This window comes from Malus sylvestris, chromosome 2, assembly GCF_916048215.2.
Source record: "Malus sylvestris chromosome 2, drMalSylv7.2, whole genome shotgun sequence".
Lineage (NCBI taxonomy): Eukaryota > Viridiplantae > Streptophyta > Magnoliopsida > Rosales > Rosaceae > Malus > Malus sylvestris.
Window position 1 is genome coordinate 15,652,188 of NC_062261.1, and position 16,059 is coordinate 15,668,246.

The window sequence follows — 16,059 nt, forward strand, 5'->3', positions numbered from 1 at the left end:
TAATGACTAATAAGTGGTTACTAATTCCTTTCATGGCTGTCAAATTTCCATCTTAATATGAATTTTGAATGTTTCAAATGATTTTATCCACAACAGAGAATCTTGTATCTAATTTTACCTTGACTTTCCCAATTGCATTCAGTAGAGATCAAAACATCGAAACTCAAAGACTCGCCGAGTAATGGCATTTTATGGACCGAGACTGGTTGTGCCTATGGACGTGAAGAAGAAGCCATGGGAACAGAAGCTTCCTCTTCACAACCGATGGCACCCGAACATACCACCAGTGGCAGAAGTGGCAGCCGGAGAGATTTTTCGGGTCGAGATGGTGGATTTCAGTGGGGGTGGTATTACCAAAGAGTACACTGCAGAGGACATCAAATATTTCGATCACTCCATTGTAAGTTCACCTTCACCTTCACGTCTGTTTTGTATATTTTCCACTTCTACTGAGTTCCATGTAGTTTGGAAGAGCAATCGTTAAAACCGAGTTCCATAAATTTCGGAAGAGCGAAAAAATGACATGAATTGTATGTGCAAAGTATCACGCAGTTCTACTTTTCAAACAAAGATCCTCAAACATAGTATGATTGCATATTTACATGTTTCTGGGGGAAAAAATTTAAATGCTGGATTGGTCAGCAAAGTAAAAATTAAGCAAATTGTTCTGTTGTATTTATCCTACGTTGAAAACTTGAAAGGTGTCACTCCATTGTCATCCAGCAATTGTATGGGTATAAGTCGTCCTTCCTCTTCCTCCAAAAGATGCTACTGAGTTGACGTAATTGTATAGAACATACTTAACTATGCTCCCTGTTTTTCCACTAGTTCATCAAGAGCATGTATATAAAGTTATAAACTAACGCTTGAAATAGTTTTAAACCGATAGAAAGTCCAATAACATGTTATAGGATCGAGTTAAGATCTTGAGTCTACAAATTATCCTGATCAACAGACGCCACTCATGTATAATCCTATCAGGTGTATGAACAAGAACATGTAGAATGATAATTTAACGTAACAGATAAGAATTTTCAAACTTGGTGCAGGCTCATTACCTCAGTGGGCCGATAAGAATTTTAGGTACGGATGGAATTCCAGCACAGCCAGGTGATCTTCTGGTAGTTGAGATATGCAACCTGGGTCCTCTCCCAGGAGATGAATGGGGTTTCACAGCAACATTTGACAGAGAAAATGGAGGGTGTTTCCTGACTGACCATTTTCCTTCTGCAACCAAAGCTAATTGGTATTTCGAAGGGATATACGCCTACTCGCCTCACATACCAGGTGAAATCTCAACCTGTTTTCTTTTCTCGTGCTAATAATGCCACTAAACGATTCATAAAGGTACTCATCCCTAGTGCTACGAGTCTTGCCTCTAACGTACTCTTGAAGGGATATACCTTCCAGTATTTGTTGAAGGAGCAAATCCCAGGGTGATGGTGAAATCTCACTCTGGGGGGCAATTGAGATGAGCGGTTTCCTGGAGCTCAAGTACAAATTTCACATCTCATCTCTTAACGTTACTATATCCAAACCAGGGGCTTTGTGAGGAAAAGCTGGAGCTGGTCATAAAAGCTAAACTTTCTACAACACAACATGCAGACACACACACACATACTGATAAATAAATACATTGCATGATATATAATACAATTCAGAGTTTACCCTATACGATTATGTTATCAGGTGTGAAATTATAAGAGGCGGAATGAAAGAATACCTCACACCAATGGGGCCAACTCCTCTTCACGTGAACCCAATCTTTGAGACAGGCCTGATTGAGCCAAGATTCTCAGAATGGTTGGTGTTTGAGGGCATCAGTGTTGACGAGAGTGGGAAGCAGCATTACCTAGATGCAACTGTGGCTTACAAGTGAGCAGTACTCAATGCAATTGACTACCTCTCTAAATTTGGATACTCCAAAGATCAGGTTTTCGACCTCTCTCCTTATCACATAGACGATTCCCCACAAACGCACAATCACAAGCATACACCGAGACACCGAAAGACATGCCTACCTAAATATATTATTGTAGTCTTCCATACGGATATGGCATATGTCATATATCAGAGCTATCTTCTGTTGTCATGCTGCCCGTGTGAGGGAAGAATTTCAGGAATAGTTGACTCTCCCAATGCTGTTGCAACTATAGCAATCCCAACATCTATCTTTGACCAGGTAACCATTTCTGGCAAAGCCTCCTACAGATTTATATTACCCTAACTAATACTACAACTATATCATCTGCAAAAATGTTTCCAACTAACGGGCTGCTACATTACCATAGCTATGTATCTAGATGCTTAATGCAATAGCTTATATTCTATTCATGCAAAAATGTAAATCTCCCACTGCTGTTGCAATAGCTACGTATCTAGATGATATTACATACAAATATAAATAAGAGTTCTCTCCAAATTTTTTTTTTTTTCACAATATATTCATGGTTCAAGAAACTCCGCCGTGTAAGTTTATCTTACATTGCCGGTCCCAAGCCCGGATAAAGGAGGAGGGGGAGGGCGTCAGGTAGTCGACAGCCGGCACTCCATGATTACGTCGAATCCTTATGAAAATGAATCCAGAACGAAATCGCGCTAAAGCTAGGGCGTCACCCGTAAGTGGCGCGCTGTGTGGCCCGAGCACAGTGATAAGTGAGCAAGGGTCGCTGTATCTCCATCGGCACCCGGATGCAGTGTTAAATGAGCAAGGGGGCTATAGAAACTTCTTTTCGAACGACTCCACTCAAAGTTGTTTGGGAGCATATGCTCCTATCAACTTTACACGGGACACACAAAAGAAGTACTTTGATCCTATTAGACGGGGAAGGGAGAAGAAGCTAGGACAGAAGGGTAGAGTTCAAGAGAGCAAAATGCGTTTAGGAACGTGGAATATAGGAACCTTGACGGGAAAATCTATGGAAGTAGTAGAAGTTATGGTGAGGAGAAGGATAAATATTATGTGCCTACAAGAAACTAAGTGGGTTGGTCGTAAGGCAAAGGATCTAGAAAACTCAGGGTTTAAACTATGGATTCGGGCACAAATAGAACGAGAAACGGTGTTGGCATCATCGTGGACAAGACCTTGACACAAGATGTTGTAGATGTCAAGAGGGTAGGAGATAGAATCATGGCAATCAAGATTGTAATAGGACAAGAACTTATCAATGTGATTAGTGCGTACGCACCTCAAGTAGGGTTGGATACGAGTTCGAAGGAGAAATTTTGGGAAGACCTTGGAGACTTGGTGCAAGGAATTGCTCATACGGAGAAGTTATTTATAGGAGGAGATTTAAATGGACACTTGGGCAGGGAGACAGGCAACTATGGAGGTTTTCATGGTGGCCATGGTTTTGGGGAGAGAAACGAGGATGGGGAAGCTATCTTGGATTTTGCAATGGCATATGATCTCTTCTTAGCCAACACCTTCTTTAAGAAGAGAGAAGAACATGTGATCACCTACAAGAGTGGGTCGTCAAAAACACAAATAGATTTTCTTCTAATGAGGAAAGGGGATCGTATAACTTGTAAGGATTGCAAAGTTATACCAGGAGAGAGCGTGGCTAATCAACATTGCTTGTTGGTGATGGATGTACATATCAAAAGAGTGAGAAAAAAGAACAAGACTTGGAAGTGCCCAAGGACTAGATGGTGGAATCTAAAAGAAGAAAAACAAGCAATTTTCAAAGAGAAAGTAATCACCCAGTGTGTGTGGGATAGAGAGGGGGAAGCTAACCAAATATGGGATTCCATGGCTAGTTGTATCCGAAAAGTAGCAAAAGAGGTATTAGGAGAGTCCAAGGGCTTTGCTCCACACCAAAAGGAATCTTGGTGGTGGAATGAGGAGGTACAAACAAAGGTGAAGGCTAAGAAGGAATGTTGTAAAGCCTTATACAAGGATATGACCGATGAAAATGGTGAAAGGTATAGAAAAGCGAAGCAAGAGGCGAAGAAAGCTGTGAGAGAAGCTAAGTTAGCGGTTTATGACGATATGTATAAGCGACTAGATACCAAAGAAGGAGAGTTGGATATCTATAAATTAGCTAGAGCAAGGGAAAAGAAGACAAGGGACCTAAACCAAGTGAGGTGCATCAAGGATGAGGATGGAAAGGTTCTTGCTACAGAGAACGCGGTTAAAGACAGATGGAAATGTTATTTTCATAATCTTTTCAATGAAGGACATGAAATGAGTGCTTCTTTAGGGGAGTTGAGTAACTCAGAAGAGTGTAGAAACTACTCTTTTTATCGTAGAATCCGGAAGGAAGAAGTGGTTGTAGCTTTGAAGAAGATGAAGCATAGAAAAGCAGTAGGCCCAGACGATATACCAATCGAAGTGTGGAAAGTTTTGGGAGAGACAGGTATAACATGGCTCACTGACCTTTTCAATAGGATTTTGAAAACGAAGAAGATGCCAAATGAGTGGCGAACGAACACTTTGGTGCCTATCTACAAGAATAAGGGCGATGTACAAAATTGCATGAACTATAGGGGTATTAAGCTAATGAGTCATACAATGAAGCTCTGAGAGAGAGTCATTGAGCATAAATTGAGGCAAGAGACACGAGTTTCGAACAACCAATTCGGGTTCATGCCAGGGCGCTCAACCATGGAGGCAATCTATCTCTTACGAAAATTGATGGAAAGATATAGAGATGGGAAAAAGGATTTACACATGGTCTTTATAGATTTGGAAAAAGCGTATGATAGGGTCCCAAGAGACATTCTTTGGAGGATTTTAGAGATGAAAGGAATACGAGTAGCATATATCCAAGCTATACAGGATATGTATGAAGGAGCAAAGACTGCCGTAAGAACTCATGAAGGACAAACCGAAAGCTTTCCCATAACTGTAGGATTACATCAAGGTTCATCCTTAAGTCCTTACCTTTTTGCGTTGGTAATGGATGAGTTAACAGGACATATTCAAGATGATATTCCTTGGTGTATGCTTTTCGCAGACGATATAGTGTTGATAGATGAAACTCAGGAAGGGGTAAATGCAAAGCTTAACCTTTGGAGAGAAGTGTTGGAATCTAAAGGTCTTCGCCTAAGCCGATCAAAGACAGAATATATGGAGTGCAAGTTCAGTGAAAATGGAAGCCAAAACGAGTTAGGGGTGAGGATCAGAGATCAAGAAATACCAAAGAGCGACCGTTTTCGTTACCTAGGATCTATCTTGCAAAAGAACGGAGAATTAGATGGAGATCTCAACCATAGAATACAAGCTGGATGGATGAAGTGGAAGAGTGCATCCGGCGTGTTGTGTGACCGCCGTATGCCACTGAAGCTCAAGGGAAAATTTTATAGAACGGCAATAAGGCCGGCAATGCTGTATGGCACAGAATGTTGGGCGGTGAAGCATCAACACGTACACAAAATGGGTGTAGCAGAGATGAGGATGCTTCGTTGGATGTGTGGGCACACGAGAAAGGATAAGATTAGGAATGAGGATATCCGGGGTAAAGTAGGAGTAGCCGAAATTGAAGGAAAGATGAGAGAAAATCGGTTACAGTGGTTTGGACATGTGTAAAGAAGGCCTACTGACGCTCCGATTAGAAGATGCGACTATGGGACAGAGGTTCAGGGCCGAAGGGGTAGAGGAAGACCTAGGAAAACTTTGGAAGAGACCCTAAGAAAAGACTTAGAGTACTTGGATCTAACGGAAGACATGACACAGGACAGAACACAATGGCGTTCTAAGATTCATATAGCCGATCCCACTCAGTGACTTGGATTTTCCAAGTCTCAAACCGAGAAGTTTTTCTCACTCGGGAAATTAAGGGAACACTACCTCAACCTACATGCTCCACTCACAAAGCTTCAACATACAAGCTTCAACAAAAGAAAATTCAAAGAACTTAGCGAAGAAGGCTTTGATGTATTTAACACAATACGTTGAAATGAAGGAAAGCTTATTTATTGATATCCCCGATAAGTTACAAATATGTACATATACTTGTGTCAAAATAAACAAACAAGAGGGAGCCTTCATAAAGGTTGCTTAGGAGAAGTCTCAGCAATCGGTAGAGCCCCAAAAAGAGAAGGCACCGGAGGGGGATCATTCGGAGCTTCAGTACTGGACAGAACCCTAGAAGGAGGAGGCATCAGAGGTTGATCATTTGGAGCTTCATTACACGGTACAGCCCCAGAAGACGAAGGCAATAAATGCCTTTGGAACAAACCCACAAATCTCTAATGATCAAGTAAAACCTGACCATCAGATTCCTTCATCTGGTCAAGCTTCCTCTTCATGTTTGTAGCATAGTCATGTGCGAGCCGGTGCAACTGTTTATTCTCATGCTTGAGCCCTCTAATCTCCTGTTTGAGACTCATCACTTCAGCCGCCAATGATTCAACTTGGCGGGTTCGAGCAAATAGGCGTTGGGCCATATTAGACACAGAACCTGCACACTGAACACTGAAAGCCAGAGAATCCTTAACAGCCAACTCATCAGACCGTTTGGAAAGTAGTCTGTTATCTTTGGGAGTGAGAAGGTTCCTGGCCACTACCGCAGCGGTCATATCATTCTTCATCACGGAATCCCCAACGGTAAGAGGACCAGTAGGGAAGACGAAGGATGGGCGCCATATGTTGTCTGGAGAATGCGGGGCTGCCTCTTCAACAAGGTTCAAGTCAAAACGACGGTCGGAGGGGCCAGACATTTTCAAAGGTGTTGAAGAGATAAGAGGTCGGACAAATCAAGATCTTATAAGTACAAGAATGGAGCTTCTACTGGTGGATATTCAAGTGTGCTTTGGAACTTAATGTCAGCCCCTATAAAAATCTGCACTCGACGAAGCTTCAGAAATCGAAGAGGCGTCTGCTCAGAAATCGAAGAGGCGTTTGCTTTCTCAAAAGCTGGGCTGCTCAGAGACCACGAGGGTCGATCTCAGAAATCGAAGAGGCGTTTGCTTTCTCAAAAGCTGGGCTGCTCAAAGACCACGAAGGTCGATCTCAGAAATCGAAGAGGCTTGCTTTCTCAAAAGCTGGGCTGCTCAGAGACCACGAGGGCCGATCTCAGAAATCGAAGAGGCACCTACTTTTCCAGCCTTGTCAGCACCTGTCACACGCACACTCAGCTTTGCGGAAATTATGCGCACTTTGTCGAAGATTTCTGGCGAAGTAGAAAGCACATGAATCGTACTGTTCAATCACCCACTTCCCACACGCAACAGTAGCTCATGGGTACCACAGATAAATTTGCCAAAGTTCTCTGACAAAGTTGAGACACGTGAAGCTTGCAGCTTCCACTACATCGCTCTGACCAAGAAGGGTAAAAGAATAGCAAAGAAACAAAACTAACAAAGTTTAGACACATAAATTTTGAAGGTCTAGCTACCATATTATTACCCACAAGGGTAAAGGAATAGTACCACTGCTGGATAATTGGAAAGTCCCGGTGTGTCAACCTCTGTGCTTCGTGGCAAGGTAGACTAGCAAACATGCCCAACCTTTACTCACATTCGAGAAAACACTCCCAACAAGATTGCTTGCTCCAAAATCGAAGAGGCACCGCCCTCCGAATCTCGAGAGCCAGACTCCCAACATGATTACTTTCTCAAAAATCGAAGAGAGGGTAAAGGAACCGTACCACTGCTGGATAATTGGAAAGTCCCTGTGTGTCAACCTCTGTGCTTCGTGGCAAGGTAGACTAGCAAACATGCCCAACCTTTACTCACATTCGAGAAAACACTCCCAACAAGATTGCTTGCTCCAAAATCGAAGAGGCACCACCCTCCGAATCTCAAGAGCCAGACTCCCAACATGATTACTTTCTCAAAAATCGAAGAGAGGGTAAAGGAACAGTACCACTGCTGGATAATTGGAAAGTCCCTGTGTCAACCTCTGTGCTTCGTGGCAAGGTAGATTAGCAAACATGCCCAACCTTTACTCACATTCGAGAAAACACTCCCAACAAGATTGCTTGCTCCAAAATCGAAAAGGCACCGCCCTCTGAATCTCGAGAGCCAGACTCCCAACATGATTACTTTCTCAAAAATCGAAGAGACACCGCTATCCGAATCTCGAGAGCCAGACCTCCAGCAAGATTGCTTTCTCAAAAATCGAAGAGGCATCGTTCTCCGAATCTCGAGAGCCAGATCCCCGACAAGATTGCTTGTTCAAACATCGAAGAGGCACCACTTTCCCAACTTCAAAAGCTGGATCTCCTTGGATAAAGCTTGTCTGTAATCTTCACACGTAACATCAGCTTTCCAGATACCACAGACCACTTTTTCAAAGTGCTCTGACAGAGTTAAAACATGTGAAGCTGGCAGCTCCCACTACCGTGCTATGACCAAGCAGGGTAAAGAAATAGCATTATTACTTGATGTTAGGGAGACTCCTATATATGTCGACCTCCATCCCCAACAGACAGGCAGACCTGCAAAAATGCTCAACCCTTCCTCTTATCTGAGAGGGCACTCCCAACGAAGCCTTTCGAAATATTCAGCTTTCTTTCCTCCCGATAACACCTTTGTAAACAAGCTATACTAGAGCAAGAATATCTCATATCATCAGGGTTAAAAGCAAGAGTATCCCATATCATGCTTTTTCTCTGTATTTTCCTTTGGCCTTGTTCTTACCTGCAAGACAAGGAGAAAGAGAGCAATCAGTCAGCACTTGGAATCAAGCTTCCAGCCAGGAACTGACTGCCTGGAACCCCTTACCTGATTACTTACCTGGCATTGCTCTCGAGTACTCATCTTCAACATCTTATGCTTCCAGGGAAGATACCGCATCTGCCTGAGGAACAGATAAGGCAAGTGAGAAGGATACAAGGAAGCATGTGGAGACAAGCGTAACAGCACACGTGCCGATACATCCACTACTCTGTCAAAAGCAAAAGTATCCCATATCAGCAGGGTCGAACGTACTCTAGATTTGATGGACTTGTTTTGACCCTCAAATTCTTCAGTCAGCCTTATACTCTGGAGGAAACCAGAAAACCCTCCAGCCCGGTTCAAGAATAAGCATGTGGAAAGTTACTTCTTCAAAAGCAAAAGTATCCCATATCATCTCTTCTCATTTTTCTTCTCTTTATCCTTCATGCTGCCTGCAAGATAGGGAGAATGTGAACAATCAGCCGGAGCTCTGATTGCTTACCTTGTCTGTCACCTCTTTCAGCAGATTCCCTAGCTCGGCGACTTGGGGGACTCCTACTACATGGTTTGTATCGCGCTTGACCAAGCCTGAAACTACAAGTAAGCTTCAAGTGAAATTGATACATTACCTTGTGCATCTCCACCAGTTACAGATACCATCCCTGGATGGAGGAAGAGTACTTCCAGAGAAGATGCCACATCTACTTATGAGACAGATAAGGCAAGTCAAGACGATACCACACTCCGGTACTTAGAAGTTTCGTGGTTACGAGATCATTCTCCCACAATATTTCCTAATGTCATTTGTACTAAATCATTCACTTGTACTCACTAAAGGAGAGCTTGAACCTATGTACTTGTGTAAACCCTTCACAATTAATGAGAACTCCTCTATTCCGTGGACGTAGCCAATCTGGGTGAACCACGTACATCTTGTGTTTGCTTTCCTATCTCTATCCATTTATATACGTATCCACACTAATGACCGGAGCAATCTAGCGAAGATCACAAAAAGTGACCGTTTTTGCTACCTAGGATCTATCTTGCAAGAGAACGGAGACTTAGATGGAGATCTCAACCATAGAATACAAGCTGGATGGATGAAGTGTAAGAGTGCATCCAGCGTGTTGTGTGACCGTCGTAGGCCATTGAAGCTCAAGGGAAAATTTTATAGGACGGCAATAAGGCCGCGATGTTGTATGGCACAGAATGTTGGGCGGTGAAGCATCAACACGTACACAAAATGGGTGTAGCAGAGATGAGGATGCTTCGTGGGATGTATGGGCACACGAGAAAGGATAAGATCGGGAATGAGGATATCCGAGGTAAAGTAGGAGTAGCCAAAATTGAAGGAAATATGAGAGAAAATCGGTTCCGGTGGTCTGTACATGTGCAAAGAAGGCCTACTGACGCTCCGGTTCGAAAATGTGACTACGGGACAGAGGTTCAGGGTCGAAGGGGTAGAGGAAGACCTAGGAAAACTTTGGAAGAGACCCTAGGAAAAGACTTGAGTATTTGGATCTAACGGAGGACATGACACAAAACCGAGCGCAATGGAGTTCTAGGATTCATATAACCGACCCCACTTAGTGGGAAAAGGCTTTGTTGTTGTTGTTGTATATTCATGGTTCAAGAAGAGCTCTTCTAGTCAAATCCTAAGTATTCACAAAATATAAGAACTCAATTACACAGTACAGTTATATTCTACTTTAACTCGGATGATCCCTCAATCCATATTGATAAGAGGACTCCTAATGCTCAAAAAAGTCTAAGCTATCGACAGAAGTCATAATTGATCAAACTTTTTCTTGTGTACACCAAGGTAACTAACGCAAGGCTAGAAGCATAAGGAGGCTATGTGCTTTCCTATGACAAAGCTCACAATAAATTATTTATAAACAGAAACGGTTTGTCATAAAAGACTATTGATATGTTTAAATTTTCTCTAAATGCACAGGATATTCGCCCAAAAGAAAAAAAGGTTCCTGTTGGTCCCTGGATAGTGAGGAAGCCAGATGTCCTAAAATGTACTTATGATGGAAATTTGCCAACGACAAGGAACCCTAGCTCTGCAACATAACTATCATCAAGAGTGCTCAGTAAATAAAAGACATTTCAGCGTATATTTTTCATTGCTACCAAGTCACGCATGTTTTGGCATAATAGAAAGTAGAACTGAATTGTCAAAGTAAACCATCTACATTCTATGTAAGCAGTGCAAGTATTGTACTAGGGCAAAAGGATCACGAAAAAAATCATGCAGCCAAAAGTTCAACCCTATTTAGCCTATCAGTATCACTGCAGGTTTGAAACAAAAAACTATTATAGCAGCAGCACGTAAATATTTAGACGGGAGCTGGAAAATCTGAACTAGGCATTAACACATAGAATATGCTTTCGTCATCACTCTGATTCAACCATGCTGCTTCTCTGATCAGCTGAGTTACTTACACGTCAATATTGGCCATAATGTTAGGGTTGATTTTCGCCATGCATCTTCTAAACTGCTAAATTGCCAATGTATAATAAGTTTAGTAATACGTCTGTAAGTATTTATACCCATTTATGATTGGAATACACATGGACTGTCAAGATAGAACTAATCCTCACAGGGTAGATCAGAGCCATGATATAATTTTATACATGGATGGTAGTTTTTACTGCATGTATACCAATTTGAGGAACAGACACCTGCAGAAGTAGTGTTTAAAACTCGACTCTGACTTGAAGTGAGATTTAGTGAACTCATAAGACAATAATAAGCAAAAATCATGCACCAATTCGAAGAGCACATCTCTTCTCGTGCAATGCAATTCCATGATCACAAGGAAATACTAAACACCTGCTGCCACATTTCAAGAGCCATATAAAATCGTTTGTTCAATAAAATCAAAACAAAAATTGACACATGGTAAAGAAAGTATCAGTTGGAAACTACATACTAAATCATTTAGTTACCATAACCTTCCTATTGATCTTCATTTGTTCAACAATTAAACTAGTTGCACTATGCAAAATTATAAAAGCCGCAAAATTTGCGAAAGGAAATAGGATGCCAGAACCTGTTTCATACTCATCCAAAGACTTTAACTAGAAACTTCAAAGCCCAAAATTTTCCTATCTTCCAAGGACATATATAGCAAAGGAGTACAATGAGATATAGTGCACTCAATAATATATTGAGAGGGTGCGATGGTGTTGCAGTGCAGGACACTGAATGCCAAAAGACCAAAGCCAAAGGTCTAACTCAATACTCAGCACCTGAAAAAGAAACCCCACAAGTAAAATCAAAGAGACTGGATTGAAATGATTAAAAAAAGAAAACTGTTTCAGGATATGTTCAACGCAGTTTCTAGTGCAGAGGTATGACATGGTCCGACAACAGTTCACTTGGGTGAGAATAGAACTGGTGCAGGACACTTAGGTAAAAGAAAAAAATCTGAATTTTCATTACATAAATGCAGCCACGGAAAGAATTTAAAAATTCAAGTACAACAAATTACACACTATGACCAGGATTGAAAATAAACCATACCTTCTTCCCTGATTTCATACTGATCAACTCTTTCATTTTCTCCACAGCATATATGGAGCATGCTCGCAGTTCGACTTCCTCCTCACTGCCTGCAACTATTTGGGTATTAGCCTCAATTGTGCTGGCAAGGGTTGCACTATACTTCAGCACACCCAGCTGTCTAAGCACGGCTGGAACAATGTAGTCCGCCATAATAGTGATTGAGCCAATGTCATAAAATTCTCCATATCCTTGGCCGCCAAATGCTCCCCATAAATCTGCTGCAAATATCTGAGCTCTTTTATACAAAAATACTTGGTGGCCTTTGTATACTGAGTGGTCTCTGAAACCTAAAAAGTTTAATTAATTACAGTCAATATGCCTGTTTCCTGGGGAATAACAACTACAAACCATGCAGTACAAACCATACAGCTATATTTTAAACCCTAAAATATACCAGGAAAGTGACGAGTAACAAGAGCTACAAGCTTAACCGCTGACTTTCCACAGGACTCCACAAGGTTGGATGCTTTGCCGTCAAAGCTTCTCTCAAGCTCAAACCCAACCTAGGCCACAAAAGTTAGCAATATTTTGGATAGATAGGGTACATCTTAGTTACAGAACCAGTTACAAAAAATCAAACAAAAGGAAACCTGAAGAGCATTTATTAACAGAAAGAAGATAAAATGCAAGAATAAAAGCTTTTGTAAATGTAAAGGTAAATCTCACCTCATGCAGCAAACGAACTCTCTCATCCTCCAAAGGTAATGGCCTAGGCCATTTCAACAGCTCCCGCAGTTCAGAACCTTATGACATGAAACATTTTAAACAAATTACTGTCTGGTGAAAAAGCATCACCGAAGTCAGAAATTATGATGGCAAACTTGTTTACAATAGCTCAGTTTCTCATTCATAAATTTAAGGTTCTACGCGGTAGGTCTCGGGTTCGAGACTTGGGAGCAGCCTCTTCATAAATGGGGGTAAGGCTAGCCGACATTCACCTCTCCCAGACCCTGCGTAAAGCGGGAGCCTTGTGCACTGGGTACGACCTTTATTCATTTTTCTTCTACCAACTGGGACAAAGAAGTATGCTTGATATATATCCCAATTACCGCGTAAATGGCATTGTATGTGACATAACATTAGTATGAACATAGAGATATGTGTTCAAGAATAGAAGTACCGGTGTATTTCTGCAAACGATCAGCATCAAACACAGATTTGTCATTTTGTATTGCTTCCTTTAGACCAGCAGCCAAATTGTCATAATTTAAGTCCTTATCTGTCAACAAAAACAAAGAAACAATTTAGCACAAAAGTTTTAGTGGATCAAACTATAGAAATTTGTAAAAAAAGGTATAAGGAAAATGAATCTATAACTTGCTCAGACTTTTGTACTAAATTTTGATGATTATACTTTTGCCGCTCTTATAGTTCGATTTTGCTGTCACTGAATCTAGCATTTGCTGACAGTGATATATAAAATTATTCAATCTATAGCATGACCGATCTGTTTCTTCAACCGCATACTGAAAAACCACACTGCACCAAACACACAATGCCTATACATGGAAAATTTTAAATCTTGATAACTTTAGGCAGCACATTTATAAACAACACTCTATCTGACCGAATTGCCGCAATTTGGCTCAGTAAAGGAAAAATGGAAAGTGCAAAAGTATAAACACACAGGTATATATCTTGACCAGACACATAAACCCCGAAACAAAGGCATTGCAGCCCAGGTTCAAACCCTCCCCCTTCCCCTTAGTTAGCTTACAGTAGTACTATTAAACTAATCAAGTGCTCTGCATGACTAACAACAATAAAATCCGAGCTAAAAAATGACAAGGAATTACATTGACATATCCAACAAATTAAAAAAGAACGAAAAGAAATGGATATAAATACCAGGCCAAAAGCAGAAATTCAAAGCGTCCAACACAAAGAGATACTGAACGGTGAGAGGCCCATTGTCGAAATAGTGTATTCCTTCGAAATCCCATTTCACCTTCGGAATTGTATCTATCCTCTCCGCCACTTTCTCAATCCCTTTAAAAAATTAACAAAATAAATAATTAAAAAACCCAATTAAAGTAAGCAAAAGGGAAAGCTAGAGAAACAAATTAAAAATTTGAATGAGCAGAATAATCAAAATGCGGCATTTTGCTCAGTTGCTCAGAGACAAAGGTGTGGAGAGACCTGAAGAGTCGACGACGACATGAGAAGAATGGCTTGCGACCCAAGCAGAGCTTGCCCTAACGTCGTCCATGGCTGCTTTCACACGGCGGCTCTGTGTTCAAACCCTAGAGAGAGGGAGAGAGAGAGTTGTACGTGGTGGGGCTTTTCCTGGTTCGAAGTTTCCCGCTTTTGCTGGTGTCTTTTAATAATTAATTAAAATAATATTGAATGTCCTCTCAGTCTCTCTGATCATCCTATTTCGTATTTTTCTGAAAATAATAATTATTAAAATTTCCCTTTTAGCAGTTGTGGTGGAATCCCATTCCGGGCCACAGATTCTTCCATGTATAGCCACAGAAGGGCTCACGTGTGAAAAGAACCAACTACAAGTCCACAACTAGGCTGACGACCGAAATCCGAATCTTTTTTGTTTTGTGTTTTTTGGTCGCCTGAATCTTTATTGGTCGGGTGCATTTTCTGCTCAAGTGGGTGGTCTAAAATTGAAGGCCAATCACTAGATGAAAACTGTCTTTGTTATGGCTGTTTCCACTCTAAACCCTCGGATCCAAATTCAAATATTTAGACCTTCGGGTTCTAGAGCATGAAGACAAGGTTACTAGTTCTGTGAAGTTCACAAATTGTTGGCACCGGGTTCGACGACTGTAATTATATTCGTGAGAGTATAAGTGCGCCGAATCGTTACTAGATTTAGGGACATAGGTACTCGAAAGAGATATGTGTCTTGATTGTAAATGTGGTTTGACTGTCTGAATGCCGAACTTTGAAATGCATTTGTGAATATCCAATCATAAAATAAGCTCGGATTTGGGTGTGTCGAATGTCGTAACCTAGTAACATCTTACCTCGCCAAGAAGGCTAATAAGATGACATCTTCCAACAAGGATTCAGGAAACTCTTGCTGATCGAGACTTGGATAGATAACCAGTCGGTCACGAAGTAGTGCTCTTTATCCAAACTGAATGTGCTTATCGGTTGGTTGATTCTACGGCTCCAGTGCTATTTATCCAAACTGAAGATGTTGTCTGTTGCCAAAACAATGTTGTTTATTTAGGTTGCCAACACATTGCTGTTTATCCAAATTGAAGATGTGTTGGCAAAAAAAAATAGTAAAATAAAAATCTCAAGATGCTTGAGAGGTTTCACGTAAAGTAAGAGTTTGCGTAGTGCAATTTTGTGTGATGATTTGGAAGGGCTTTGAACGATGCACTCCCCTCTCTATTTACAATAGCAATTTCTCATGACCGAAGTGGAGTTTCATTCAGACTCCAATTCCTTAATCAAATCCGAATAAGCTTCGGCCAATCCTGGTCCATGTAGGATTCTGAATCTAACTCTATTATCACCTAGACTCAACCCTTGATTCTTGGCATTTTTCCTTATTAGAAGCATAACTGGTTTCTAATTATTCCTTGTTATACTAGCACTCGTCCGTCCCCCTTATCCATGAACCTTTTCCTGATAGGACTAGGTTGAATTCCATTGGGCTAGGCCCTTCTTGAGAATATTTGAAGATTCCCGAGGCCACATTCATTGGGCTGAAATTAATTATGGGCCCAACATAAACTATCATTTTGGGTCCAAATAGTCACACAACCCTTAAGACTTGAATTTCAAGACCTAAAACATATTATTTGTTGATGCACAAAATCAATGAGGACTTTGGTACAACAGAAAGTGTTAAGTTTGTGACCTTCGCTAGATTGCTCCGGTCACTAGTGTGGATAAGTATGTAAATGGAT

The 16,059-nt window shown here is 41.2% G+C and overlaps 2 protein-coding genes and 1 pseudogene across 2 annotated transcripts; 2 read left to right on the plus strand and 1 right to left on the minus strand.

Moving 5' to 3' along the window:
• Positions 1-55: 55 nt before the first annotated feature.
• Positions 56-10,884, plus strand: LOC126590193 (uncharacterized). Its single transcript, XM_050255720.1, has 3 exons — positions 56-400; positions 1,050-2,182; positions 10,562-10,884. The coding sequence occupies exons 1-2, from the start codon at positions 182-184 to the stop codon at positions 1,320-1,322; spliced, it is 492 nt and encodes a 163-aa protein (XP_050111677.1). The 5' UTR covers positions 56-181; the 3' UTR covers positions 1,323-2,182; positions 10,562-10,884.
• LOC126601590 (uncharacterized) lies at positions 2,178-10,684 on the plus strand (annotated as a pseudogene).
• A 585-nt stretch (positions 10,885-11,469) lies between the features above and the next one.
• LOC126590184 (uncharacterized) lies at positions 11,470-14,590 on the minus strand. The gene is made up of 7 exons (XM_050255713.1): positions 14,321-14,590; positions 14,030-14,170; positions 13,302-13,400; positions 12,848-12,924; positions 12,576-12,684; positions 12,140-12,468; positions 11,470-11,865 (listed from the first exon to the last, which is right to left on the minus strand). The coding sequence occupies exons 1-7, from the start codon at positions 14,388-14,390 to the stop codon at positions 11,773-11,775; spliced, it is 918 nt and encodes a 305-aa protein (XP_050111670.1). The 5' UTR covers positions 14,391-14,590; the 3' UTR covers positions 11,470-11,772.
• Positions 14,591-16,059: the final 1,469 nt, after the last annotated feature.